The 27,498-nt window shown below is 39.5% G+C and overlaps 2 protein-coding genes across 2 annotated transcripts; both read left to right on the forward strand.

Annotated features, from left to right (window-relative positions):
* The first annotated feature begins 96 nt into the window (after positions 1 to 96).
* LOC109957217 (tyrosine-protein kinase receptor TYRO3-like) lies at positions 97 to 12,611 on the forward strand. The gene is made up of 13 exons (XM_020594923.1): positions 97 to 927; positions 2,411 to 2,566; positions 2,817 to 3,146; positions 3,470 to 3,662; positions 3,989 to 4,080; positions 4,523 to 4,636; positions 6,196 to 6,276; positions 6,361 to 6,453; positions 7,700 to 7,821; positions 9,300 to 9,409; positions 9,717 to 9,876; positions 10,068 to 10,204; positions 11,029 to 12,611. Exons 1-13 carry the CDS (start codon positions 294 to 296, stop codon positions 11,354 to 11,356), a joined length of 2,550 nt encoding a protein of 849 aa, XP_020450579.1. The 5' UTR covers positions 97 to 293; the 3' UTR covers positions 11,357 to 12,611.
* Positions 12,612 to 12,719: 108 nt separating this feature from the next.
* On the forward strand, positions 12,720 to 23,630 carry rab1ba (zRAB1B, member RAS oncogene family a). Its single transcript, XM_020594978.1, has 6 exons — positions 12,720 to 13,030; positions 18,451 to 18,523; positions 18,675 to 18,770; positions 19,228 to 19,323; positions 21,019 to 21,150; positions 23,074 to 23,630. The coding sequence occupies exons 1-6, from the start codon at positions 13,017 to 13,019 to the stop codon at positions 23,266 to 23,268; spliced, it is 606 nt and encodes a 201-aa protein (XP_020450634.1). The 5' UTR covers positions 12,720 to 13,016; the 3' UTR covers positions 23,269 to 23,630.
* Positions 23,631 to 27,498: the final 3,868 nt, after the last annotated feature.

Below are 27,498 nucleotides of genomic sequence, written 5' to 3' on the forward strand. Positions count from 1 at the left end.
CAAAGGGCCAAATCACTCGCTGTATATTAAGATTGGCACAATACAAGCAGCGGGAAGGAAGCCACTGTTATTAATACCTGGCCCCATGTCACAGAGGGGCCTGGGTGAAAATTTAACTTTACTGCCTTTATTCAGTTTATCTTGTGCTTGTGATTGTTAATTGTTGGTTAATTCATACACAGAGAGTGGGAGAAATAGGGCGGGCAGTAGTGACCTACAGCTCAGTTTTGCCCTGAGCCCCACATATCATTTAATGTACACCGGCTTTTCACTGATGTAATTTTGCTTCTTTTATGGTACTCCAGTGGGATGAGATTTCGCTGAGAATTGGTACAGAGAGTCCAGTGCCTGTGCTCCAAGCTTGTAAAGGAGGAAGAAGAAGAAGAACCATTTTGAGTCAGTGGATGGAGCGTAAAGAAGCCCGCTATCTGCTGATGGATATTGCATTTGCCCAGGAGGAGGAGTCATCTGGTCAGCTCAGCCCACTACAAGCTCACCTTTTTGACACAGACACACCCATCACAAGATTTCAGAATAGACAGATAGTTCTGGACCTCCAGACCTCCAAGCCATTTCCTGTAACAGCCAATTTAAGTCAAATATTCAGCTACCTGAACCGCAGCCTGGCTCTAAGCCTAGGCTCAGTCAGTCGCAGAGGCTTCCAGCTCGCCTTCTCCTACTCAGAAACATGTGCCTTCATAACATCCATCAGATTGTATTACAGGAGGTGCCCTGCCATTGTGGCTCATCTGGCCTCATTTGCAAAGACTGGGGCTGGGTCCGGGCCTCTGATTGGTTCCTGTGTGAAGGGAGCTGTGGAGGTTTCTCCACCTGTTACAGAGTGTGGGTTGGATGGAGTGTGGAGTCCAGTGCAGGGGGGATGTGCGTGTGAACCTGGGCATCAGGTCATGGATGACACCTGTCAAGGTATGCAGACATGATGATATTTCACTTGTTTTACTTTTCACAGTTACTTCACCACATATTTTATATAACAGCTTAAAAAACAAAGCCATGTTTTTGGGTTCTCCATCTGTTTGTCCCATTCTCATGTATTCTCACAGTCCTAGTTTTTATCTTTGTATGTTTTTGTGCAGAATGTCAAAAATAGTGGCGGTATGTTACTCCAGTGTGCCCTGTTCTTCTAAAGGATGGAGGATGCTCCACAGGCTATAACTAAAGGATGAGAAAAATGACAAAATGTAGCAAAACCAATCAGTTACAATCTTGTTTGCATATAAACTGCTACAGGTGTTGCTACAGTATTGCAGCAGATAGCTGAAAGATGCACCTTACTGAGGGACAAGGTACAGCAACAGTCATACTGCACAAACGGTTTTGTTTTGTACCAAGTTGCTGGTGCAAACACTTCACAGTATCCTGGCTGAATCATTCTTGAAAATACTCTGTGTCTATGTACTGTAATACTTAACAAAACACAACTCATGACTTTCACATCCCATTTTCCCATAAGCCTCTTCCTTCTCAATTTGCTTTAATTTTAGTTTTTGACATCCTGAGCATTGCTCAACAGCTCATCTGCATGTTCATATTTTCTCTATTTGAAAACAAAGCTTTGCTAAAGCAATAACATTCTGACAATTTTGTTATTTTAGGGCCTTGAACATGGCGTTATTCATAGATTGAGATGAGATGACCCAAGATGAGAATCAGATTGTTCCAAATCTTGAGTGCAAACTAGACATTTTTCGGATGCTGTAACAGGGACCTAGGGCAAAATATTTGCTGCTAATCCCTAGTAATTCCTTTATACTGGACAACATTAGGCTTTTACAAATATATGAGTATTGGTATATATTGTATCCCTTCCAAAAAGCAACAGGAAATGACACGCATATGTTTGAGGTCACTTAAAAATAAGTTGCCTTTGGAAACATATCCACTAACTGGTTTAATTTAGTTCATGGGTCTCTAAAAAGACCATCAACTAATGTGTTAATATGGTAAAATGGTAAATGGACTGTATTTTATATAGCGCTTTCTCACAGTGTGTTGCACTGGCCAAAGCGCTTTACAGAGATGATACACCATTCACACACAACATTCACACACTGATGACGACAAGCTGCCATGCACCGGCGCTAGTCAAGCCACCAGGAGCAATTCGGGGTTCAGTGTCTTGCTCAGGGACACTTAGGCATGCGGGGAGACCGGGAGTCGAACCACCAACTTGCTGGTCAGGAGACGACTGCCCTACCTCATGAGCCACAGCCACCCATATCAGAGTTTTTGAACATTCAAATATTAATACCACTGATTTGGGTCAACTAGTGCAAGTAAAACTAAAGAGTTTTTGATTTAAAAAAGCTTAAAATCAAGAAAGTATTACAACCACATTGAAAAAGTATCAGTGGTAGGAAGGAAACAGTCACTATTTCTATTTCACCAGCATGTCAGGTCGGCTACTACAAACCAGCCAATGAGAGTGGAGGATGCCAGCTGTGCCCAGCAAATACCAGGACACCTGGGGAAGGGTCAGAGAGGTGTGACTGTCTACAGGGATTTAGCCGCCTGCCAACTGATCCCACTGACCTCGGCTGCACCAGTAAGGCACTGATTGGGTTTATTGGAAATCCTCAGGTGTCATCCTACTGGCTCTGTCATTGTTGCCTATTTCTGCTCTCAGGGATATGATGCAGATTGTTTATATACATACTGCATGTGAAATTCATTAATACTATAGTGGTTGTCTACCTTCTACTTGTATACATTCATCTCATTGGATCCTATTGACACATACTGACAGGATTTTGCTGTCTAAGCATGTTTTTGCTTCCTTGTCCTGTACTCCACAGAGCCGCCCTCTGCCCCTGTGAATCTAACAGCCCATCATAATGATTCAGTGCTGACAGTGATGTGGGATCCTCCTCTTGACAAGGGAGGCAGACGGGAAGTGTTTTATAATATTAAGTGTGAAAAAGAAACAGAGACTCGCAATCAGTGGGAGCCATGTGGGGATGATGTGAGTTTCCTGCCTGACTCATCAGGGCTGATCAGCACATCAGTGAGCATCATGGGACTAAACCCACAGCAGAACTATAAACTGTCACTGCAAGCCCTGAATAACATATCCAGCCTACAGGAGGTGCCACTTTCATCCACTGCCACTATTACTATTCATAGATGTAAGTAAGCCTGACTAGAAAAGTGACAGCTTGTATGGTGGGAAATAACAATATGGAAGATTGTAGGTTCTCAGGACTGATTTTTGGTTTTTACTGTGTGAATTATTTGTCTGTCTTAGTTGGTTTTTGGATTTTTGGTCTCTCCTTTATTGACAGTGGAACAATAAAAAAAAAAATCATTAATGTAAAAATATTTATTAATGCAGCTTTAAGGTTTTGGGAGCACCACTGGGCACCAAGTGCATCTTTAAAGTTAACACAGTCAAATTTATTGTACTTTAAATTATTTCTGAGCCATATAAAATGTTTCTTTTTTCTTACAGGGAAGGGTCCTCCTGTGGTGATCACTGTGATTCCAGACTTAAACATATCTGAGGATAAAATAAAAACATCTCCTAAGCACTCGAGTTTCTTCCCCATATGGGTGACAGTTTGTATTTTAATTGGCAGCCTCCTACTCATAGCTGTAATCACCCCTGCTGTATGTTTCCTGCACCGAAACTACACTAAACTCAGGTAAAGTGACCTTCTTCCATTTTCTAGTCTCAGTTTCTCCAACAACTACTTGGATTTTCTGTTGAGAATCTATTCTTGAATTTGCTCTAAAGTAATAACATAAAACACATCATTGCTTCTGTCTGTGGTGCTTTAGAGAAAGATCCCAGAAAAAAAAATCTTAGGACATTTACATCTATTTTCCAGTGACTGGAATGTAACAAGAACTGTTCTTTATTTTCCCATGTATTCCATGTCTGGGAACTCATTTAGTACACAAGGAATGATAATTCAAGTTTAATGACAAATTTGTGTTTAAAATTATTACAATTATAACTTTCCTACAGGTCTGACCAAGAGGTTGAGCTTTTGCCATTAAATGTTGAATCCACCTACCGGCGCCCAACGGCGGTGGAGGCTGCACCCCAGCAGAGTAGCAGTAAGTGTCAAATTCCAGAGGGCTTTTGCTCTTCTGTCATCCTATTGGTTCTGGTTTTAACATCTTTTCAGAATAGCTGAAACATATTTAACCACTTCCTTCATTTTCAAATAAAGGTCCAAAAGAATGACCAGCTCTTCCTGAGATTAACTTTAAAATACATTAGTGTCCCACTGGATGGGATTTTACTGAAAAATCTGTAGACAATGAGTAGATGCTGATACTTTCTGACACTTCTCTGTGTTTTTCTAACTTAATGATATTGTAAAACATCCTTAAATTGCACACCTTTTGTTTATATGGGTATTAGATGGTGGCCCGCCTTAGATGAAATGCTGTCAATAAAGCATATTTGTAAGGGTGCTTAAGTTTCAGCATGCATGTTATTCCTCATTTGATGGCATTTGAAAAGTGAATCCTTTAGATTTTCTTTGTGTTCCAGTGATGGAGGGGGTGGCCCAGCTGTTGGAGGGTCTCAGTAGTGGGCTGCAGGCAAGTCTGAAGGAGGTACTGGTAGAGAGAAACAAGTTGACCCTTGGTAAAGAGCTTGGCAAAGGTCAGTTCGTGAGTCAGCATCAATAATCCTGGCTTAGTCTCATAACACAGGGTTTTGCTAACTCTCATTAGAGTCAGGTACAGTAGGTAAGTGGTTCCCAACTGGTGGGCTGTGGTCCTAATGTGGATCATGGGTCCATTCTGAATGTAGACTACTGTAAATGAATTGTGTTTGTTGCAAAAAACACTTTATTTCAAAATGCAACAAATTTCTGGCACAGAACATTCATTTTGAAATTTCCTGCTGTATAGTGATTAAAGGTGCCCCCACACTCGAGGAATAGTTTAGTAAGTCTCTGAAATTACCAGCATTGGGGAAGCTGCTCTGGTAGCCAAAGTTACTTCACACTAGAAGAAGCTGAACTACAGCAAAACTGCTCCAGAGAGGAATCTAGTTTGGTTAACTAAAGCTACTTAGGAAAAACATTCAAACTACTTAGTTAAAAAAAAGATCAAACTGGCAATGTACATGTGGTACATCTGTTACATCTGACTCATACAACCTTAACTAAAACAACTTGCACCTTTTTAGACAGTACGAACAGCTTGAGCACTGGTCTAAATAATGGGCCTAATTCAATAATCCAATAATAGTTATTAGTTTAATTAATTACATGTAGTGCACTACTCCCCAGCTCTGGAAATCAGTTGGCACGAAGGCTAAGGCGAGTCAATAATGTAACGCCTTGCTACAGCCACTTTAAAAACGGGTTTTTGAGCAAAATCATCAGTGAGATGTGCACACAGGAGTGATGTACATGATGAAATGTGTGTTAATTTAGCTTATGTGTGGACCTTGAAATCTGGACCTTGAGACTGGACCAATGGTGAACAATTGCTTTTCAGTATTCTGTTATAAACTCTAAATTAGAATTAAAATCTTTGAAAATGAATGAATAAGTTCTAATGCAATCTTTGGCTATCCATCAGTCAGCTTTCAGTTCATCTGGGGTTATAAATAAGCCACAATTATGTGCTGTTTGGAAGTGAGAGTGAGCATGGACGAACACACAAAACTATTACAGACACAAAATGACTACAAACAACATAGCAGTGGCCATTTTTCACTCTATAGTCATTTTGTGTCTGAAATAGTTTTGTGTGTCTTTGTAGTATTTTTGGAACTCTGTGCTTTTCTGTGTTTTGTTTCTATGTGTGGTGCTTGTGAGTTTTCTTAGAGTTGTTTTGAGTCTGTGGTCATTTTGCACCTTTTTGTTATCATTTTGTCTGTTATGCATCTCATTATGGTTATTTTGCATTGATTTATGGTCATTTTGTTTGTCTCTTTAGTATTTTTGTGCTTCTTTGTAGTTGTTTTGAGTCTTTGTGGTCATTTTGTCTCTTTGCAATCATTCTGTGACTATTTATTGTTTTGCATACCTGTAGTAGTTTTGTGTCTCTTTCTAGTCATTTGGTTAATTCTCTAACAAAACATCTTAATGGTTGCTTCAACCAGAGGTCACAAACCCTTGGGCCCCTGGGCTTGTACTCGATAGGCTCATTCAGTAATCCATTCCTGACAGTGAGTGATCATATTCAGCCTTCTTTCCTCTTCTACAGGAGAGTTTGGCTCCGTGTATGAAGGGATATTTACTCCAGAGGAAGGTGCGGACATCAGGGTGGCTGTCAAGACCATGAGAGGTGTGTACAATCTGACTGTCCACACTCTGTCACAGCTCTTTATATTTTGTGATTTTGTCATTTTTTTCTGTCTTACACATCTAGTTGGAATCCATAGCCAGGAAGACTTGCATGAGTTTTTGAAAGAGGCAGAGATCATGAAGAACTTTGACCATGAAAATGTGGTCCAACTACTCGGTAAGATATATCACCTAACTGACGACTCTGTCCACTGTTTTCTATACCTTTACAGTCTGCTGTATCCTATAAGCCATGTTATGCTGATCACTTGTGTATAGAAGTAAACCCTGCTGTAACAATGAGCTGAAAATGGCAGAAAGCTGCACAGATGCTGCAGAATCTCAGTAGAAATGACAACAGTTTAGGTAACTTATGATAGGATTGTCAGATCAGAAAATGTTTTACACAGGAGGAGGGTTCATAGTTTTACAGAATTTCATACAAATGGTATTAAATTACAAAAACATACTGTGAAATTACATGCTAAAATTAAAATAACAAAAAATCCTGTAGCTGTGGATTACCCTAAAGCTTGCTTTTTTTTAACGATTTCCCTTTCTCACATAAAAAGACTTAAAATACTTAAAATTGCATAATAATTACCATTTACTGTTTCAAAATTTGAACCAGCAGACCTCCCAGCATGCATTGTGTGAGAGTTAAAACTCTTCAGTTCCTCATTTTTTTCCAGATTGACAAACCAATTCATGTGTCTGTAATACAAATTAAATTAAGTGTAGGTTGATATTTTTCATAATAATAAAAAAATATGCAAACCAAGATGAAGGTTAGTTTGAATTCAGTTTCTACATTTAGTATCTAACAAAGCCACTGGAAACAGCACAAGTTTTTGTGTCAAATGAAAAAGTAGTATTTTGTTCCCAATATATTTATCTGTTTTATAATTTTTATAAAGGGAAAATTCCTGGGCTTTAAAGGTTGTTTTTTTTTTAACATGAAAAAACTTTTAAATACACAAGATATTTTTAATTAAAAGGAAAAAACCTGTATGTTAAAATTACATATTACCATTAAAAAACATTTATTGGATTTTTACAGTGTAGAGGACATGGACATTGTATTATATTGTTTAATTAGATGTGTATCCATAATCAACATCAACAGTTATGCACTGGTGATCCCTTCATATGTCTCTTCTAATACCATAACTAAAAACTTTGAATTTTCAAACAATTCAAGAAATCAGAACTTCTTAACACTATTAAATCACTTAACAGTAATTAAATTTTCTAACCCAGTGTTGTTTGCCACCAGAGCTGTCATTCAGGTTTGGGGAAATGACAGTAAATCTGATACAGTGCCTGTCTGGTTCTAGAGGCACTGTAAAGGTCGTTTTTTACTACCTTGTCATCTGCACTGCAGCAGCAACCTTGTGAAAGACATGTATGTGCTTATCCTGCAGGGGTCACATTACAGAGGGAGCATGATTCTCCTCTGCCTCTACCCATGGTCATCCTGCCTTACATGAAACATGGTGACCTGCGCCGCTTCCTCATTGCTACACGCTATGGTGATATTCCCATGGTGAGATGCAGTCAGTGCATGCATTAACATAAATGGGGCTTATTACTGTATGCATGTCAGCACATGTTTACATAGAGAGATACTGTAGACACAAGAACAGTATAAAGAAAATTGAACTATTGTCAATCTGTGGTTTTACAGTATATCCTTTCTGTCATAAAAGTGTACCCAAGTAACTCCTAAAGTCCAACAGGGCAGGTAACATGAGTAGTCAGAAAATCAGCTTGTAAACATGACAGCTGTATAACTACAAGTCAGATGCTCATTTAGCACCACCTCCAGGCAGTGTTGTAGTACTACTTCAGTCAAGGAAACAGACTTGAGTCTGACTCACGTCCTGATTTCCAGGAGTTAAGACTCAGCTTCAATTTAAGCATTGATGGCTCAAACTTGGACTTGAGCACTGACTGAATTTGGACTTGGAAGTTGAAGACACTGCTGGCCAAATTTTCCATGTGACCACAATAAATATTAAAATCATAGAATTTACTGATCACATTTATTTCGACTTAAAAATCAACCTCTTTCATTTCGGTCCCATTCCACAACCCTCAGAACCAGATGATCAGTTTTTCATAATCAGAATAATATGAACATTTCAATGAATAACTTGGAGTTCAGAAAAAAAACTAGTTAAAGAGTTCAACACAAGCTGGATCATTTGAGTTACGTGTGAGTTTTATGGCTGATCAGACACCAAAATGCTGCACAGCAGTCTGTCGTATTATCAAACAGGGTTTTATATCTCTGAGAAGTAATCATGCTCACAGGCCACTTTCTTGACAATTGCAAGGTACACTGTAGAATTTTGCCTGTCACAAGTGCTGATACAGTTTGTATTCGGACCTTTCTGGATGGCACTGCTGTCAAAATTAATGAGGGGACAGTTTTTTCACACAGCTGTTGTATACACAACACTGTAGTGAGATTGGTGCATTTGTACTGAGGGGTGTGATGAATATTGTAGCTTGTAGGGCGTCCTAATAGGGTTTTAGACCTGTATTGCTTTTTTTTGGGGTTTCATATGCAAATCCTGGTTTACAATCAGCTGCCAATAAGTCAAGAAAACTCTTTTTGCAACATTTCTTTTGACAAAATGTATTTGCTGATCACATTTTTCTGACAAAAATGAGATAAAGTTAAACAAAAAGTTACCTTGAAAAGAGAGACTGACAAAATCTATTACAGTCTTTGTCAACTAATTGATAGACTAAATGAGCATGTGAATAGAAGACAAATGGACATTATTCAGCAACTCTGCAGAATCACACACTGTAGCCTAGCTCCTATTTCTTTCATCTGCCATTTAAAGTCTGTTATCCAATATTTTAGATGCTTGTTTTAAACAGCAGGAGTAAACTGTATTTTAGTGAACATGGCAATCGATGAGAGCTACACCATAACCATTAATTGTATTAAAGATGGTGACGGGCGATGTTTGTATATTCAAAATACAAACCCTGTACCCTCTCTTCCAGTTTGTGCCCCATCAGAGTCTCCTGCGCTTCATGATTGACATTGCTGCAGGGATGGACTATCTGAGCTCACAAGGCTTTTTGCACAGGGACTTGGCTGCACGCAACTGCATGTGAGTCCATCAGAGGGAGACACAGAGGAGGAAACATTAGAACAGGGGGAGCTGGAAATCAAGGCCTCCTTGTTCATATATCACTGTGTCTCTGTCCTCAGCTATTGGTATTCAGCTATAGCTTGTTTCTCGGAAGGAAGCTGCTTAAAGTTTGAAAGATACAGATTGTGGGCCTCAGGCTTGTGTGTGTGTGTGTGTGTGTGTGTGTTGGGACAAAAAAGAAAACATTGTGTCATCATTTTCCTTGATCTGAGTCTAGAGAACAGTGCCTTACCTGTGCTGACTATGCAGTTCTTGTTATCCACAGGTTGGGTGATGACCTTAGGGTGTCTGTGGCTGACTTTGGCCTGTCCAAGAAAATCTACAGCAGCAATTATTATCGTCAGAAAGTAGCTATCCGTGTGCCAATCAAGTGGATGGCCATAGAAAGCCTGTCTGAATCTGTCTACACCACCAAAAGTGATGTGGTGAGCTCAGTCTTCTGTGGAGTGTTCAATCTGTCATGGAAAGGTTTTGACCTCTATTCAGACAGCTACATTACTGTCAGTCTTAAAAGTTGAGATTAGAACCTGTTTTCTTGATCCTACCATTTACTGAATGTCTGTATTTGTACACTGAGTATGTTAAACTCTAATTTCATGCATTCTTGTTCACTCAGTGGTCATTCGGGGTGACTATGTGGGAGATTGTGTCCCGGGGTAGGACCCCTTATCCTGGAGTCCATAACCACGAGCTGCTGGATCTGCTCCTATCTGGACACAGGCTCAAACCACCTGAGGACTGTGACCAGAAACTGTGAGTTCCTCTGCTCAGGAAACGTGGCAGCAAATGTGTTTCGTTCTGACAGACTGACTGTAACACTAGTTAGCCTGAGGTCAGTCTCAGTCAGCGACCCATCCTATCCAAAAGCAGACTTTCTATCGTTAACTTTGGTGAAACATACACTATTTAAACCTTTTTTTATGAAACATGCTTTGCTGAAAATAAGCCTGATATATTGACAAACGTGTGGTTGTACTGGTAATCTTTACTGCAAAAGCCTAATTTGTTGGGCTTTATGAAACAGCCCTCTGGTACATATCTGAGAAAATATATAGTAAGCTCTAGTATACAGTAAACAACAACAGCAGCAACACATTTCTTAATCTTCCTTCTAATGGTATTCTTTCATGAGTTTTTTGGCTTGCTCAATATATACTGTCTCAGAGATTTCTGCCTCCACCCCTATAAAACAAAGGTGAATAGAAGTGTGTTATTATAGTTTCTTTTGTATCAGGACCCCAAACAGGTCATAAGATAAATATGAAGACAGCCAAAAACATATAGTATCTCCTTCTCACATAATTATGCTATTTTTGTCTGACTTTTACCTAATAGCTGGTTTTGCATGAAAAACTAAACACTGTAGGTTCACCTTTTCAGACTTCTAAAAGATTTTGGCAAAATAATTTCATAGGAATATCTCTGGTTGGAAAGAGGTGAAATCAGTAAAGGAGGGTCACTCACATTGCTTTGTTTTGCCAGTGCTATAGGGTATCTTTTTGTATGCATACAGTATGTTTAATTACAACTCACCCTACCCTTTTGCCTCTCCTTCCTGCATCTCACCCCAAACACAGTTATGAAGTCATGCAGAGCTGCTGGGATAAGGAGTCGAACCGGAGGCCTGGCTTCAGGGAACTGGGTGAGGCACTGAAAGGTCTTCTGTCAGAGCTGCCAGTCCTGGAGGCCAGCCAGGAGGCCAGTTACATCAACCAGGGCCTGGAGCTCGCTGCTGCAGCTGGCTGTCTGGAGTCACAGACAGATTCTAGGGGAAGATGGGAAAATGTCTACCAGCCTACTCCTGTGGGTGCTGCTGCAGCAGCCAGAGATGAGGATGTGGAAGTAGAGGATGGCTACCTTAAGTATATTACTAGCACAGCGGCCAATGAGGATTATAATCACTAAAAAAGTGATAGAAACAAAAACATTTTAATGCACTTTTAAAACATTTCATTGTTTCTTTTTGTTGTTGTTGTTTTGTATATCTTTTCAAGAAAACAATCTGTGACATAAAAATGGACCCATGTATTTTTGTCAGAAAAAAACATAAAAAGGCAAAATATCAATACTAAGTGAAAATTATAATGGACTACATCAAAAATATGAGATTAGTCAAAATTATGATATAATAAATCAACATTTTGACTTATAAAGTTAAAATTTGGGTCAAAATTAATAATTAATATGATTGCTGACTTTTAAATTTAAATGAGGAGTAGACAAAATTTTGTTTCTGGCATCAATATAATTGGCAATGATCAAGTTTCACAGTAGATAGTTCAACAAGACCTGTGTTATCTTCAGAGACCTCCTGGAGTGCACCTGGAATTGAATGTCTTTGTGCTTTCCTGCATCTCAATCACTAAAAGAGCTGTACCTTCCAAATATTTAAGATTATTAAAAAGATTTTCTTTCATAAATTTGTAAGATGAATAATGGTTATAATTCCAATTGATTTTTCTTGTTTGGCAAACAGTTATTCTCTAATATTATCTACAAATAAAATGTTTTCTCACTGGATGAGTTATGTGCCATAATATTTAATAAATCCCTCTTAGTATCACAGTATCATTTAAGCATCACATGTTTTGGTCCACCCAGGTCAATAAGTCATTTAAAAAAAAACTTTTGGCTTGTATCTTGCTAATTAAGACTTAATATTTCATAAATGTAATGTTACTACCAACTGTGTGCAACGTAATTTTGACCTACAAGCACTTTAAAAAAAAAAATCACTCAACATTTATTTAGCCTGTCTTCCACAGATGTGCACAGACATATAGTTGGACTCTTGCATTTCTAGTGACTTACAGTTTTAGAGTATTGTGGAATAATAACTCAAATTGTATTAAATAAATATTTGTTGCAGAGTGAGATTTGACAGTACTTATTGTGTGGTATTAAATATATCCAAGCATTTGTATATTGAGTTAACCTTTGTTTATATGATTACAGTAATATTTTCCATATCATCTAATGTTAACATTTTACTTGACTGAACATTTTTATGAGTATGTGCTTTTGGATTGAATGTGTCCTTTTAGATTAAAAGACCGTTTCCCCATATTTATGTTTCCTGTTGTCTTAATCCGAACCTAATATTCATCCTAAGTCTTTCATGCTTAATCTGACCCCGGCCTTACATTAATTCTAACGTCTGGCTACTCTGTAGGTTGTTTTGTTTATTTTGTAGTTGCTTTAATAATAAACTACAAATCCCAGTATTTCTGTAATTCTATAGTTTTCCTATTTTGCATGTAGTGCCACGTCACTACCGCACCTGCGCAGCCATTTTGAACCTCTAGCAAGCAACGGACACAGAAAGACAGGTAAAAGGGATTAAAATATACCAGCCTAAGCGCAGAAAACGAGGATATGTACGCTAGAATTGAGGATATATGAAACAGTAAAAGTCGCATAGTGTGCAACGAGCAGGAGGCAGTAACGGAGACGATACAGCAGCCATCTAAGTTCCTCGGATACCCGGACCTACAAGTCATCTTTTTTGCCGGAGTAGGAAGGAAGAGTCGAGTCACCGAAAGAAAAACACATCCAGAGTGAAACAATGAATCCTGAATAGTGAGTATTACACTAAAACGCTAAATTGTAAAGCGGTCTATGGGGTGTTCCGTTAGCATAGAGAACATAACTATATAGTATGTGGTTTATAGTGTAACCTTATGTAAATAATGCTAGGCCACTTTGGCTGCTGTTAGCTTACATGTATTGGCAAACCTCAGCTAACTGGTTCTTGTGAACAGGGCGCGGACGGCTTTTTCTTCTCGCTGACGCGTTTTCTTTGAACGTCAGCTGATAGCTTGCTCGTGCCTCACCATGTCGGCTATGACATGCGACCTTTCATGGAACAAATAAATTAACAATCTACGAGAGTAAACACGTTCATACGAACCGCTGCCCTAGTTCAGTGTAACGTTAACTAAACCAGAATAGAAACGCATGGCGTTAGGTTGACAGTAACGTTACATGGAGTGAAGTAACAGATGTGATGGCTGACCTTTAGCCTTGGTAAACAACCTAGCCAGTTGTGCTTTTCATCCAGAGATATACGTTTAAGTTGGCCTCTTTTTGGGCACATGTGAATACCATAAATACATAATTTAGTACAACACTAAAAACAACAGTTTTATTGCATTTGTAGATCAAACAACAGGTTGGTTCCGAGTTTAAACATGTTTCCCCATCATTCGTGAAAGATCCTGATACTGAGTACTGTTGTACCTGCTAACGTAGTGTAATTTCACAGATTAAAATACTAAGCTGGCTTCTCTCAGCGGTGCGTGTCGGGGCTAGCGTCAGGTGATACGGCAGGTAGCAGATGCTTGTCGGCTGACTTGCGTCCCTGAAGTTAAAGGACACCCGCCTGTCACCGAATCCTTCCGTGGTGGTAATAGGCACACTGTTGTCTGTGGCTGTCCTAGAGCCAGCAGCAGAAGCTTTCCTTTGAATCCATATAGAACCCTGTCTAACTAGCTTAGCTAACTCCTCCACACCCTTAACAGACAGTCTTAATATCCCTTTATGTTTACACAAACCGTTGAACGATCTTGTCTGTGGTTAAATATGCCTTAATATTGCCTACCATTAATCTTAGTGGACATTGAAAATACACTTGATTAGGGCTGTCTATCTATCGTAAAAGGCTTGGTGCCACTTTCTAGTGGGTATACAGGGTGTAACAGTGGCTTTATTATTTTGCTCACAAATAATCGCATTATAGCAAAACTTTTTATAGTAGTAATAGATATTTATTATGACCACTGCCGTTTTACTAGTATTTATGCCCCTCCATATTGACTTGCTTTATATTTTAAGCTCATCCTTAAGTTAATCAGGGCACCCCTCTCTAATGAATCACTCGATCTTGTGAACATCTGAGCCACAGTCCATTTAATAACAGCTTATTAACATCTACATCTGCAACTTTCCCAATTTTTCCTGGTGGCACTCTTGGTACTGCAATGCAAAATCCACTTGGGGACCTAAAAGCATTTTCTTTGTAGACCGTGATGATAAAAGAGGCTCTTAAAACTGCAAACCTGGTCAGTTATCACTCTTTATATTATGATTTTTTTTAATGCTTAAAAATGTTAGATTTGTAAAACTTTCCCACAGCCTAGAAAACAGGCCTTTTGTGACATCATCCTATTGTGAAGTCTGTGAGGTGAGGAGTGTGTGGGCTGGGGCAGCGGGTGAAACACAGTGATTCCCGCAACATGGAAGCAAAACTGGAATAGAATTTTTTTTTATGGCATATGTGGAAGAGGAATAGGGACCATTTTGTAATGTGCTGTCCTAGATAATGCATCCATGATAGTGGGCCTGCCACTCTTGATTGCCAGTGAATCTGCACATGTCTCTTGTGCGTCTTTGTGAGTTGCTTAGGTCACCAGAAAACATGATTGTTTTGGCAAATGCCCTAAACAGCAAAACCATGAGAAAACAAACCTCCTGGAACACACAGGTTTATCCATCATGTTGTACTGTAGTAAGAAAACTCTGGCTTCTTACATTATATGTGACATAATATACTGTCCAACCTTGCACATATACTGTGGCTCTCTTTGTCATGGTAGTGGGTAAGTATGAATAAAGTTATGAGGAACATTAACATGAAAGCGCCATATGTCTGACTGACAGACACCTGTCCCTTTAACATATTGATGAAACCAGCAGTGTTGTGTATCTTGTGTCTTCAGGGCTTACGTTTTTAGGTTCCATATCCACCTGTCCCACACAGTACATAGTAAATCTTTGTTAGCCTGCAACACTGTGTTGTACATTTTGTATTTGACCTGCTTATTGACTTTTTGGTACTGAACAAAATGTGTCATTAGCACCAAGTACTGAAAGTTGGTGTCATCATAATTTTGCCATTTTAGGCTGTTTTGTTTAGGACTTATTGGATACCTTATTTTTATGTTTAACACTTTGTCTTGTTTTGTTAAATGAAAAATGTTTTTTGTAGGAAATCCTGATAATCTTTAAAGTAAAACATTAACATTTTTGGCACTAGTATTGAATAGTTTCAAATAAACTGCTTACTAACTGTAAAAACTATTAGTGCTGCCACACTGTGGTTCTGTTTACCTTTGTGTCATAGCACTCATGTTAAGAATATATAAGGCAATGCACTTATGATTGGCTTTGGATTGTGTGCTGCAAAAAATAATAACTGGCTGACCAGTCCTGGTGGCCCTCAGCATTGATTTGTATCAACACAGAAATGTGAACTGGGCTGATTGCAACAGTGCTGTTGCATTCATGATGTCAGTTGATTGAGTTTCAGCCTGTGACACACAACGAGTCTCCTTTTCCTATGACACAAGAATAGCGCTAGCATTGGTAAATGTTTTTCTCTCTGTGATTGGGTGGGGGATGTTGTTCTACCACTTTGGGAGAACCTTGGGAGCAAACTGTAGTAGTGACCATCAAACCTCAACAGAAAAACATGTTCATATTCCTCTCAATAGGGGTTTGTTTAGGTGTCATTACTGTAGGTTAGGTACGGGGACTAAAGTCAGACTGTTTCAAACACACAGTACCCATCCCCAAACTCCTGCATGTGTCCAGTATTGAAAACCTGCACCCACCCCCACAGCTGCAGAGCTCCGTATTGGACCCAACCCATTATTTGTAATTATTTCTAAATGAAATCTGGACTCAACCCAACCCAGTAACATAAGACCCGATCCATATCCATAATTAAAATAGACTTTAAGCTACACAGAGTGTAATGTTTGCATAAATGGACATTACATTGATTTTAGCCACATGTTGTGCAGCCCCAACTGCCTTCTATGGTGGGGGCACAACATTTGCTCAAGCAGATACTGTAGGTCCCTTATGAAAAATAAGATCCAGAACAACAAAACATGTCTAAAATCAAGGGCTGCCCCCTAATAGTCAAATAGTCAAGTCATTTAGTCACGAGACCTGCCAGTTGACTGAGACTCTTCTAGTTGAGCCTTTATTTTTATTTTATTATATATATATTTTTAATAGGCAGTGTGCAGTACAGTAGAAGGCACCCCCACCTGGTAGTTTGTCATTTTCTCCTCATTTGGGTATGCCAAGTAGCAATTTGCTCAGTGCTTCCCCCTGTGGTCAGTGGGAATACCCACTTCAATGGTGACACTGTCCAAAGCACGGATGTACATTAAGGTCGGATCAGTTTAGCAAATTGCAGAATGAGGAGAAAAGGACAACAAAACCCACTAAGACAAGCCACATAAAGGTGAGGCTTGTACTTTGTTAGAAGTTTTTTTTAAACAGCATGGTCTACTTTTAGAAGAGAAGACTGTTGTGACGATGTGGCTGGTTTTGTGTAGGCTGTTATGAGAGTCCACTTTGTTTGTCTAACACCATTAAAGTGCAGCACACAGCCATTTACTAACTGTTCCTGTGACACGTATCCATCTGAATGGGACAAGGAAGCTAACAACAATGCACATTTCAATGAGGGGTTATAAATAAGAGGAATTGCTCAGTCCAACCGGGCACTTATCAAATGCACAGTAACAACATGTGCTGTGGTTAACTGGCGGGAAAAGCTCAAACCTGTTGCTAATCTAGGCTATAACCATGTCTCAGAAATACAATATGTTCCTGTTATTCTTTTGCATTTAAATACTGATGTGAATGTGGTTGAAATTCATGCAAGTTGATTTTCTGACAGTGTAGGCTATTTATATATATATATGACAAAATCCTCGGGTACAGCCCTAAAATCCTTGATCTGGATCGGATCCAGATCATCTTTCAGGGTATGATAGGCAGTTATACTGTGCATCTTACCTGAACATTTCAGGGTTCTTTTTTCATTACAGGTCAAGTTATGGCAGAAAATAAATGTTAAATGGGGTTTTCAATGTTAACTTTAAATGGCCATCAGATCCAGAATCTAGATCAGAGACATTGCCACGCTACATATTTGTCAAATTTCAAACAAGAAATGATTTCAATAACTTTTGAGGGAGACAGGATTTTTTTTTTTAAAGATTTACCCCATGCTAAAAATGGGAATTTTTTAAACTATTTTTTCTGACCTTGACCTTTTACCCTTTTCAGCCAAAACCTAATCACATCTATGGTTGGTCCCCACCAATATCTGTACTACGTATGCTGATGATCCATCCAGCCTTGTGTTTGTAATCTTGCTAACCAACAAGCAAACACACACACACACACACACACGGAACCAAAAACATGATCTTCTTGGTGGAGGTTTGTATTTGATTGTTACAGTTTAAACCAATTTAACATTGTGGAAACTGACTGTAATGACATAAAAATGAACAGAGTATCAAAAAGTTTTTCTTTTTGACTTGCTTGGTCCAGGCCATTGACTATATAAAACGTGGGCAGTCTCACAGCTCCCAGAAGTGAAGCCACTGTGAGTTGATCACCTCCTAGTTGTTGGCTGCAGTATAGGTCATGAAACCCTTTATTGTTTGTGTATGGGACATGAGCCAAACTAAAAACTCAAAGTACAAATGAAAAACATTTTTCACGGAGGTGATTTTTGTCATATTTGGTACACTGTGTACAAGTGGTCACTGTTCTGGTAAGGTTTCTTTTAATAGATTATGTGATTATAGAAAAACAGGTGGATTTCAGATGATATGATAGCTTTGACTGGTGGTTTGATATGACACTCAGCTACTATACAGAGGATTATGGTTGCAAAATGCTGAGAGCCACCGCATTCACAATACTTTGTCGTCGGTTTTGCACGGTGGAGGGAAGAAGGTTTTTGGACTTGTAATAATAATAACCCAGACTCATTCTTAAAACATTTAGGAAGTGGTTTATTTGTTCAAGTAGGAAAACTTGATTATACTTAGCAATGAGGTATAAAATATTGCTTAGCTATCTCTACCAGCCTGGTCTGTGAGAAAGGCTGGTATCAGTCAAGGTTTGAAATATTCAGCTTGTATCACATGTCCTCCCTGTTCTGAACTGCACTGTTTTTATTTCAGTGACTATCTGTTCAAGCTGCTGCTCATTGGAGACTCTGGAGTAGGAAAGTCCTGCCTTTTGCTGCGCTTTGCAGTAAGTAGTTCTCTCGCACCCAAAATGTTTTTCCATTACTTTTAGCCTCTTAATGTCTCTGTTCCAGATGAAACCTTTGGCATTGGCTCATTCTGTTGTTGGCCTGACCCCATCTTGTCCTTTCTCACTTTATCTCCCTCCCTTGCTGCAGGATGACACCTACACAGAGAGCTACATCAGTACCATTGGAGTGGACTTCAAGATTCGCACCATTGAGCTTGATGGCAAGACCATCAAACTGCAGATTGTGAGTACATACTATTACACATACACAGAGCCTGTAGCCCTCATCTGAGCCAAGGCTAAGATTCAAGCATTGTCCTCAAAACACCTGTGTTTGTGAGCACATTTGCATTCAGACCAAACTGGAATTGGATCCTGTTTTAGTTGAGGTAACAGCCTGTACCACCTCAGAGATATCCACTTTTTTTAAGAACACGTAGCTTTGCCTCATACTGTATGTACGCACAAAATTAAAAGCACACTACACAATGTATTTCATAGATCAGTCTAAATACTCCTGGAGATAAGTGGAGGCCCTGTATGTGTTCCTGTAATTCTGATTGATTTTCAGAATTCTCTGAGGAAATTGTTATGAGAGGTGATAATTTAGATTTTTTTTTGTGCCTGTGATAAAATATCCGTAGAACAGATTTCTAATCATTTTTCTCTCTCCCCATGTTGTGTGCCTGTGCATTTCTCAGTGGGACACTGCAGGTCAGGAGAGATTTCGTACCATCACTTCCAGTTACTACCGCGGGGCTCACGGCATCATAGTTGTATATGATGTGACAGATCAGGTGAGTCAGCAATCTGGAATGATTTCTCAGCCAGATACATTTTAACAGTATTATATTGATTCATTGTGGCAAACTGTCATGGACACAATTTTTTTGAGGCTCAGTACTCATCTCTGTACAAAAAAAGTGAGGATGGTCTGTCTTTTCACAAAATTTATTTCCCAGAATGACATCCAGTAGTGTTTTTCCACCACAGGAACTTAACAGGCTGTAACCAGGGACCAGTTGTTCAGAAGTAATCTGATCAGGTTTTGGTTATTGGATTGGATCAAATCTTGAAAATGGATTGTTCAGAAGAACGAAACAGATACTGAAATCTGATTTTGTTTGTGATCTGGATCAACCTTTGTTCGTGTTCAAATCTTTCTGGTAGGATTGGAATATCTTTGATGGAAAAAATCTGGATTATCCTGATCCCAACAGAGAGGTGGATTTCAGGAACAAAATGTAATGAAACAAAGTGGTCAAATACAACAAATTACAATTTCTATCATGTAATATATATTTTTTGCACTTCATTTGTTTAATGTGTACAGTGACAAAGAAACTAAAGTAGACATTATCCGTTCACTATAGTATCCACCACCTAAAAGCTGAATTTCAGCCCTGCTGAGCCGAAGCATGTGTGGTGGAGCGGTGCTGAGCTGCTCCCCTTGATGTTTCCACTACACCATAAAGCATGCATCTTGACCACGTGGGGGTTACGCTAGCTGCTGAGAAGTGACACATAAAGCATAGTGCTGCTGCTGTGTTGCTAGCTTGCAACATGGAGCCCAGCGTTTATATCTGGCCATAGGAACCTCTAAAAGAAACTGGCTTGAAGATCTGAGGGCCCTTGTAGGTTTGTGCCAATGCACTAATTCAGTGAGGTAAGATGGTGCCAAACCATTAAGAGCCTTAAAAACGAAAATCAGCAACTTAAGATCAATTCTAAAACAGACTGGAAGCCAGTGGAGAGAAGCCAGAACTGGGGTTATATGCTCAAATTTCCTAGTACTTGTCAGAAGACGAGCAGCAGCATTTTGCACCATTTGGAGACGAGTGAGGGAGGACTGGTTAACACCATATTATTGAGCATTGCAATAATCAAGTCTAGAAGTGATAAAAGCATGAACTGCAATCTCAAAATCATTAAAAGAAAGGAGTGACTTGACCTTGATTAACAGCCTCAAGTAGAAGAAGCTAGATTTCACAACTGAGTTGATTTGCTTCTCAAACCTCAAGTCGCCATCAAACATCACCCCTAGTTTTTTTTACAGTCCTCTTCAGGTGTCAACTAGCCCCCGGTCAGAAGCAGTTAAGTTTGCCAGGTCACCAAATAGCACACACTCAGTCTTCGTTGAGATTTAAAAAATTAAGTGCCAACCATGATTTCAAGTCTGTCACACAGTCGAACAACGGCTGTAATGACATCCCTCTTGTTGCCTTTAACAGTAACATTAATGGTGAACATTAGAGCCCTCAGAATCAAAGTATTTACTTCAGGGCATTAATACTGGATTTCTTGACATTGTGTGGGTGTTAAAGATAGTTTACTGTTTCTCTAGCTGTATTTTAGGGTATTCTTCATTTGAGTAGCCCCCCCCACTGCTCTGGCACAAAAAAACAAAAACAAAAAGCACCTGTAAAGTCTGCTGCAGGGCGCTCTGGTGTTTAGTACAGTGCTGATACTGTGTTGTTTTTGTCATTGTGCAGGAGTCCTATAACAATGTCAAGCAGTGGCTTCAGGAAATCGACCGCTATGCCAGTGAAAATGTCAACAAGCTTCTGGTGGGCAACAAGTGTGACCTCACCACTAAGAAAGTAGTGGACTACACAACAGCCAAGGTAGTGTGTTCAGTGTTGGAAGGAGGCACATTTTGTATAATTTCTTTAATTTATTAATGTTGACCTGGACAAATAACGATTTGAAATTAATAATTCCAATACCTCAAATAATAGGCCATAACTAGAAATTTAACACTTTGCGCTTGATGACAGACTAACACTGATGGAAGTGGAAGCAAAACTAGGTGTGTAGCAGTGGTGTGCATGACAACTGTTGTTGTTCTAACTGAAATTACTGCTGGAATAGCTCGAATTGTACATACAAAGATATCCAGAGTAGGTGTATCCATTTGGAGAAAATGGTGAGCTTCCACTAAGCAGGGATAAATTAGAAATAAAGGCCATTTATTATTTAAGCCTTTTTCAAATAAAGACCTGGTTCTCCTGACTGTTGAGGGAGGTAAAGGCCTCAGACACTATTTGTGACCATTTGGTAAATTACAAATGTGCAAATAAAACTGGAGCAATGGTAGTGAGAACAGTAAAAGCTTAAAAAGTAGCTGATAAATGTTAGCTAGCTAGCTAACTGTGGGATACAAACGGTTCAGGTGCAGCTATGACTGGAATACACAGACTCCCTTCCTTGCCTGTGGCTCTTATATCCAAGTCCATTGGCTCCTACTAAATATATAAATATTGCAAAATGGCCCACAGATTTACAATATTAATAGTTGAACTCTTCCGTTTTTTTTAACTGATGGGATTTTAATAGTTTTTGGCCAAGAGTGGAGCTTTATGGCACAGGGGTACAAGATATGTCAGGCTTTGGAGATGCATGATACTCTTCATGGGATTTGTTGACAAGAACAGAAAATAGAACACACCCAGACTTAACATTTTAAAATGAGCAAAGAATAAGATGGGAAGGAAAGAGTATTCTCAGTTCTGTCAGTCTTGACAAGCAAGTGAGATGGCATTTCGATAATTACAGCACACAAAACCCCAAATGATACTTTCTGTACCCATCCACCAAGTTTTTGCTAGGCCGCAACTAATGATTATCAATACAGATTCTTCTGTCCATTATTTTCTTGTTTTACTGACTTGTGTTTTGGGTTGCAAAAGGGGACTAATGAACAATGTCCAACACAGTTTCAGAAGCCCCAAGATGGCACCTTCAAATGTCTTGTTTTGTCTGATTAACAGCCCAAACCTCAAAGATCTTTGGTTTAAAATGGTATGAAGCAAAAGAGTAGAAATAAACTGGAAGAGCTGGAGTCGGAGCATGTTTGGTATTTTTCTTTAATAATTCAAAAGAAATCAAAATAGCTGCTAAACAGATTTTGATTTCATGGTCTATATGTGTGCACAGACATCCAGTGTAGTATGTACAGAGCTGTGAATACAAGCTTGTTTTCTCCCTTGCTAATGCTATAACAGAATTCAAACTCTGTAACCAGGTCTGTGTGTTGACTAGAAAGTTTTAGAATTCAGTTCCATTCTTTGCCATTTCAACATAGTTGATTGGAACTTGACTTTGTTGAGCTCATATTTAAAACAAGACAATACAACTGACAGCACAGATGACCAACAGTACCAAGTACAATTAAGACATAAAAGAAGACTACCAATAATTTGACACCCATGCACCCATCTTCACACACATCCACCTGCACACACACACACATACGCTCACACACCCATATTTAAAAAAAATCAATTCTTATAAATAATAAGCAAGTTAAATTAGTAATAATAATCATCATTTAAGAGTTAAAGAACCAAACAGCCTCTGGACAAGTGCTATTTCTGAGCCTGGTTGTTTTGGTTCTAAAAGCTCTCAGTAGTTTTTTTGGACAGAAGGAAGGAAGGTAAAAAAAGTCTGAGCTAGGTGGGATTCATCTTTCAGAATCTTATGTCTTTCAAGTCCATTCACAATCTTATGTCTTTCAAGTCCATTCACTTCCTCTCCTTTTCTGGCAGGAGTTTGCTGACTCTTTGGCCATCCCCTTCCTGGAGACGAGCGCCAAAAACACCACCAATGTGGAGCAGGCTTTCATGACCATGGCCGCAGAGATCAAGAAGCGTATGGGCCCCGGGGCCACAGCTGGTGGTGATAAGCCCAACTTAAAAATCGAGAGCACCCCGGTCAGGCAGTCTGGAGGGGGTTGCTGTTAAAGGACCCCTCACCCCCCATCACCCAAGTATCACCTCCACCATATCCACACTGACATCTCCCTTTCTTATCCATCTGTGTTCCCTCCCATCATCTCTGCCACTCAGGCCTGTACACCCACCAAACAACAGAATGAAGAAATCAACCAGTGTGTGAGGGAGGGACAAGAACAGACACAGGCAACTTTTACTTTCTGCCAAGAAGACAGAAAGAAAACAGATATGGTGGAAGATTGGTGTTGATTTTGAGTGGAGTGGAGGCAGTGGAAGATTAGGTTTAGATACCAGTGAGCTTATCTCTACATGCATGCATACACGCATGCAAACGTGCACACACGCGCGCGCACACACACACACAAACACACTGTAGTGGAGTGGCATGACTTAGAGATTAATGCCTTTTGGGCATGTTACTCCTCAGTCTCTCTTATGGCCATCCCCCATCCTCACCTCCCTCAGCCCAAATGTTTGGAATGATTTAGCTGCACACACAGGTGCAGCACTATAGATGCTCTGTACATGATAGGAAGTGACCCTGGAAAGCAGCAGCCTGCTAACAGTGAGTTGCCATTACTGTTATTGATAAAGACCCAGGGAAATCCCATTCTGTGGCTTCACTCAGCTTCCATTCTTACTTTTTTAAAATGCTGTGTTCAGTGGTACGTGGCGGCGAAACAAAACCGCGTGCTATGATAATGAAGGTAAAGTGATTAGGTAGTTACAATAAATCTGACTGTTCCAAATGGTAGTTTAGTCAATAAACTGAATATACCCTTAAAATTCAAATTAAAAGTACCTGTGGCATTTTTTGTAAACAATGTTTATATTTACTGGAACTAATAACACCCTGTGTGTGTCCATGAGGTCTAACAAATATTTTGAGTGTTTTCTTCCTCATTAATGGTATTAATGTATATATTGATAATTGTCAATATTGGTCAATATCACAAAATACTGTTATAATATTTTTGGCCATGTCGCCCAGACCTAATCTACAGAAATCACCTAATTTGTGCAAATTTGAATGCTGAACAGTTTGTGATGAATTGCCCCACATAGCCAGTGTAACAGCTGTAGAGACATTAGCTAGAAGCTAGCTAGAAGCAAACACCCCAGCTGTTTGTATGGGCATGTGTGTGTTCAGCGCTGCCTCTGACTGATTCCACAACTCTGATTCTACTTGTCGTTTCCTTCCAGCCTCTCTGCTTTTTCCTCTTGTCTCTGTAGGTTTGAGGTTATGAAGCAGATTCATTTTTTTGCCCAAGTTGAAACTCCTTCAATTTGCACAGAAGTCATTGCCAGTGATTTGCACTACCCTTGGCAAATCTAATTGCGATTGCTTATGATTTTCCATTGACTTTGTATGCATTTACATTCTCTAAATTTTGCATCATGTTCTCTCTGAACACACCATTAAGTGCTCATTATGCTTCAAACGAACTAGGCCTCTCCTTGAAAGGATTCATCGTGCTGCACTGGAGTATGCACACAAAGTGACAGAAGTAGTTTTTATGAAGGATGAAAACAGAAAACATCTTTTTTTTAAAATTCATAATGCAAATGGAGACAGTACAATGCAGCTATTTACATTGCCAGGGTTTTACAGTTTAGGACATGTTCACATCTCTTCACACCTGGCTCAGTTGCTGCATAAAGTACGCTTGATTACAGTTACTAAAACTGTTGGATGTATCCACTTCACTCCATGGGATTTCAGACTGTGCTGCTCTCACTTTGAAGCATACTGAGGCCTTATTTCCTGGTCACACCAGAAAGTGGCACAGTGAAATAAATTTATGTGACTTTATAAAATTAGTTTAGTATTGTAGTGACAAGTCCTAATCAATAATGTAATCACAAGCTGGAGGGAAACAGATTGTAGGTTGTTTGATTGATGCATTAATGAAGGGATTCCTTAACTCCCAGCTCAACCCTTGAGGCAGCTGAGGAGCGCTGGAGGCTCGCTTAATACCAGGTGAGCTAGGATGGAGATTCAGGCTGTGAGAACTGTAATATATTGTTTAGTTTTGTTTTTTTTTTTTAGTTTGTAAAAGAAAAAAGTGACATGCTGTAGCATTTAGCACAGAGACCTCTTGGAATGACACAATATTTAGACGGCAAAAAATATCACTGCAAATAGCACTGCCTACGGGGCATACTAAGTGGTAGAGGTGGTGGGGGTTCTGAGAAACAACCGGAAGAATCCTGCATTGATCTTACAATTACTGTTTTATTAATGTTGTAGTTTTGTTTTTTACTTTACCACTGACACTTCTGATGGAGACAGCTTGTACAGTCTGAGTATGTTGTTTCATTTTTTGCTTGTTTGCAGATGATGCTGTTGTAGAGGTGTTGTGGGTGTGTGTTTTTTGGCTAAGGGGGTGGGCTCTTATAACAGCTGCTGTTCCTTCCCTGAGAGCGACCTGTCTGTCCCATTTGGATTAATGGTTCAAACCTATCTTTTATGTACATGAACATTTCTGGTTCCTTATCAAATCCTCTAGTGCTCCAGTTTGTGCCTCTTGTGTAGTTCTTATTACGATACATTTGAGTCTTTTACACTGATTATTAAGGCCTCAGTGTACTTCAAATGACCTAGGTTATTCAAAATGCTGTCCGACAGCCTCTATGAGCAAAAGTTTTTACCACTGTTCAAAAGGCTCATAAATATAAATATTGTCAGAGTCTAATGTAAAACCTAAAATTTTAGATACTACTGCTGATAGAGTATTTGAGTTTTGGTACCAAGAAGCCATACAAGAACTTTGCATGACAGAAATTTTGTTAAAGCTAAAAAAGGATTAGTTCAAAATTGATCTAGGGCTAGACTCTAGAACCTATCTCCTTTGATCCGCCCAACCCTCCCTCTCCCTGCTCACTCTGCTCTGCCCCGTGCTCCACCCGATCTTTTGCCAACATGAAACAGTTTGGAGAGGTTATCATGCAACATTCAACTGGTGGGCACTAAAATAATGTATCTCACTGAGCCAACTGCCCTGCTTCATGTCTACTGTAAACACAGCCTAACTATATAGCAGCTTCCACTACACCACAGGAGGACATGACAAATTTACACTGAGCACAGTTTGTGAGTCGCGCATGTCCACAGAAAAGTTCTGTGCAGCCGTTTTGCACAGTTACGTTACAAAAACAGTCACTCAAGTTTTTCTATCATGTATAGGGCACATGCTGTTCAAAAGACATAACTATCACTGCAGCTGTAGCAGGTGACGAGAGCCAGACTCCTGGGGCAAGATGGCCATGTTAGAGGAGACTACAACACATTCAACTGGCAAACATCAAAATACTGTAATTCATGGACACACATTGATTTGACATCAGTGGCAGACCAGTCAGTGGCTTGTGTATGAACTTGCCTGGATATAACTGGCTGATTCTTATGACTGAAAGTAGCAGCACAGTGACGTCCTTAGCTTAGCCAGCAGCAGTTACAGTCACACTGGCAGTGCAAATGACACATTCTGGCACGATTTGGCTACAAGTACAAAGGCCAATGGTTTGAATCCTTATTTTACTGCTATAAATAATAAATTCACAAAATATAAGTCCATCAGGAAGAATGGCAAATCAGCGTCAGTTTGTAGTTCCCTCTGAAAGCCTTGCTGGTCGAATGTTAGGATCTAAATCCAACTGTGTTGGTTTTTTAATTCCTTCTCTTCAAAACTCATTTCTTGACCTTTTTCATGTAGCTGTCTCAGCTAACACTGAAATCAGTAGCTTGCTAGCTTGCGACCATGTCAACACAGCCTACAGTGCATTCGTATATTGATTGACAGCCATGAGCACCCACCCCTGATGTTGGCCTTCTCTGATCGGTTACTTTTAGAAGGGACTATCTCTGCACTGCTGCCAGGCTGTTTGATGGGTCTGGGGTCACAGGGGCCTTTGACAGCAACTCTCCCCATTAAGATAAGTTTTGGGAGATGTTTCTATATATAAAAAAAGAATAATGTTGCTTACTGTAGCTTTAAAATCCATTTACAGAGCTTTCAATTGCATTTTATGCATCTTTGGCATTGGACTCCAGTCACCATCCTTGAAGAGAGACAGAGGTTGTGATCTCCTCCCCATAACGACTCAAGTGCAGAACTTCTGCCATGTACTAACAACTGAACAAACTCCACCCACTCAGAAAGCTTGAAAGCCCTTGAAAAGAGTAGTAAGTGAAAACGTTAGGATTTCAATCAGAAACTGACAAAAGATAAATGGGTA

This window comes from Monopterus albus, unplaced genomic scaffold (genome assembly GCF_001952655.1).
Source record: "Monopterus albus unplaced genomic scaffold, M_albus_1.0 scaffold25.1, whole genome shotgun sequence".
Lineage (NCBI taxonomy): Eukaryota > Metazoa > Chordata > Actinopteri > Synbranchiformes > Synbranchidae > Monopterus > Monopterus albus.